General features: G+C 47.0%; 1 protein-coding gene across 1 annotated transcript in view; it reads left to right on the top strand.

Annotated features, from left to right (window-relative positions):
* The window catches only part of LOC118348884, a 6,251-nt gene extending 5,400 nt beyond the window's left edge, over nucleotides 1-851 (top strand). Inside the window, exon 4 of the mRNA XM_035691428.1 lies at nucleotides 578-851. Within this exon, the coding sequence (XP_035547321.1) occupies nucleotides 578-851 (274 nt within the window). The remainder of the gene's footprint in view (nucleotides 1-577) is intronic.
* Nucleotides 852-2,037: the final 1,186 nt, after the last annotated feature.

Genomic DNA, 2,037 nt, shown 5'->3' with positions numbered 1-2,037 from the left:
GCAGAGTGTAAGGAGATTTTCCCCACTCTACAAAACTCCCTGGGTCTCGGCCCAATACCCGGCCCAAAGGGCCACAGGACCACACAGGGGGCAAGCTACCTGGAAAAGATTCAAGTAATCAATAAGACAGATCAGCCTGACATCCCACGGTCACAAACAGAACCCAGAGATTTGCATAGAGCACAGTGAAAAATGCGGAGGGCCCTTGATCTATCAGCAGCAAACAATCTGCGGCTCACAAGGGATAAACGCAAGGTTAGGAAACCACACCACATTAATGGTACCACTACCGAGCTACACACCACATTTATGGTGCTGCTGCAGAGCCACGACGCATTAAAGAGTCCTAACAACAGAAAAAACAGTAGAGGCACAAACTTTGTGGAGACAAAGATGATTTACACCTCCCCCAACCCATGGTATAAATAGCAAGCTCCAGATACGAGAAAGCTTTCTGATCCCTATAACTCTTTCACTTATTTACAAACTTTCAAGAATATCTACTAACTTTGGCATTGAAGACTCCCCGATCCTAAGGCCACCCTCTCCTAGTTACCATCTCTCTCATCTTTTGCAGGCCCATTTCGAAAGACCTGAGTTGTTGGGTAAGCGAGGTGTATCCTGCGAAGAGTGCCTGCGCCTTACCGCCAGCTCCAGATTGCATAGGGGTCATGAGCAAAGTTCGATATGAGCAGGATCTCCAGAAAGCGGAACCAATCGGGCCATTGGAGCTTATCATTCTCAACTCAGATCGACCAGAAATCAAGGCAAGGATTAGCAGGGAAATGACAACTGAAGCCCAGAGTGCCATGACACAACTTCTCGCTGAGTACCAGGACGTGTTTGCCTAGAGCCATGAGGATATGCCCAGAATAGCGCCCGAAGTCATACAGCACAGCCTTAGTGTAGACCCAAAGGCTAAAGGGGTGAGGCAGAAGCGTCGAAGCGTCAATACAGAAAAGAACGTCGCCATAACTGAGGAAGTGGACCGTCTGCTAAGTGCAAGATTCATCCAAGAAGCCCATTATCCGAAATGGATATCCAACATGTTGCTTGTAAAGAAGCCAAGAGGCAAATAGAGAATGTGTGTCGACTTTACCAATCTCAATAAAGCATTCCCGAAGGACAGTTTCCCGCTTCCTCGCATCGACCTGATTATCAACTCCACGGCGGGTCATCGTATGCTAAGCTTTATGGATGTCTACTCTGGATATAACCAAATTCGTATGAACCCCGAGGACAAAGAGAAAACTTTGTTAATCACTAACCAAAGCTTATACTGTTACACGACAATACCTTTCGGGCTTAAGAACGTGGGGTGCCACCTACTAGAGGTTGGTCAATCGTATGTTCAAGGACCAAATAGGAAGGAACATAGAAGTCTACGTGGATGACGTGCTGGTTAAGAGTGGAACCCTAGAACAGCACCTGAATGACTTAAGGGAGGCTTTCATGATATTACAATAGTATCAAATGAAGCTGAACTCGGCAAAATGCGATTTCGGTGTATAGTCGAGAAAGCTCTTAGGATTCATGGTGTTCGAATGCGAAATCAAAGCCAATCCCGAAAAGGTGGAGGCCATCCTCAACATGACCCCACCTCAAAACATAAATGAAATACAAAGGTTGGCTAGATGAATAGCCGCGAACTACGTGCAGAAGTGTCGAAAGTGCCAAAAATACGCCGAGATGCCCTATTGCTCGCTGGAGGAATTGACGTCGATGAGGTCACCTTGGCCTTTTGCCCAATAGGGAATCGACTTGGTAGGCCCACTTCTCCTGGGTAAAGGATGAGTCAAGTTTGTAGTGGTGGCTGGGGACTACTTCACCAAATGGGTCGAAGCTGAGGTCTTAGCAACCATCACAACGAACAACACCACACAGTTTCTATGGAGGTTGGTAGTTTGCAGGTTTGGCGTCCCGCTCACCATCATATCGGATAACAGGAGGCAATTCAATTCTGATCATTACCGCAATTGGTGTCGGAATTGGGGGTCAAGTTCTAATACTCATCCCCGGGACATCCCTAGTCTAAAA

Source organism: Juglans regia, chromosome 7 (genome assembly GCF_001411555.2).
Source record: "Juglans regia cultivar Chandler chromosome 7, Walnut 2.0, whole genome shotgun sequence".
In the NCBI taxonomy this organism is placed as follows: domain Eukaryota; kingdom Viridiplantae; phylum Streptophyta; class Magnoliopsida; order Fagales; family Juglandaceae; genus Juglans; species Juglans regia.
This window is presented reverse-complemented; position numbering and strand designations above follow the sequence as displayed.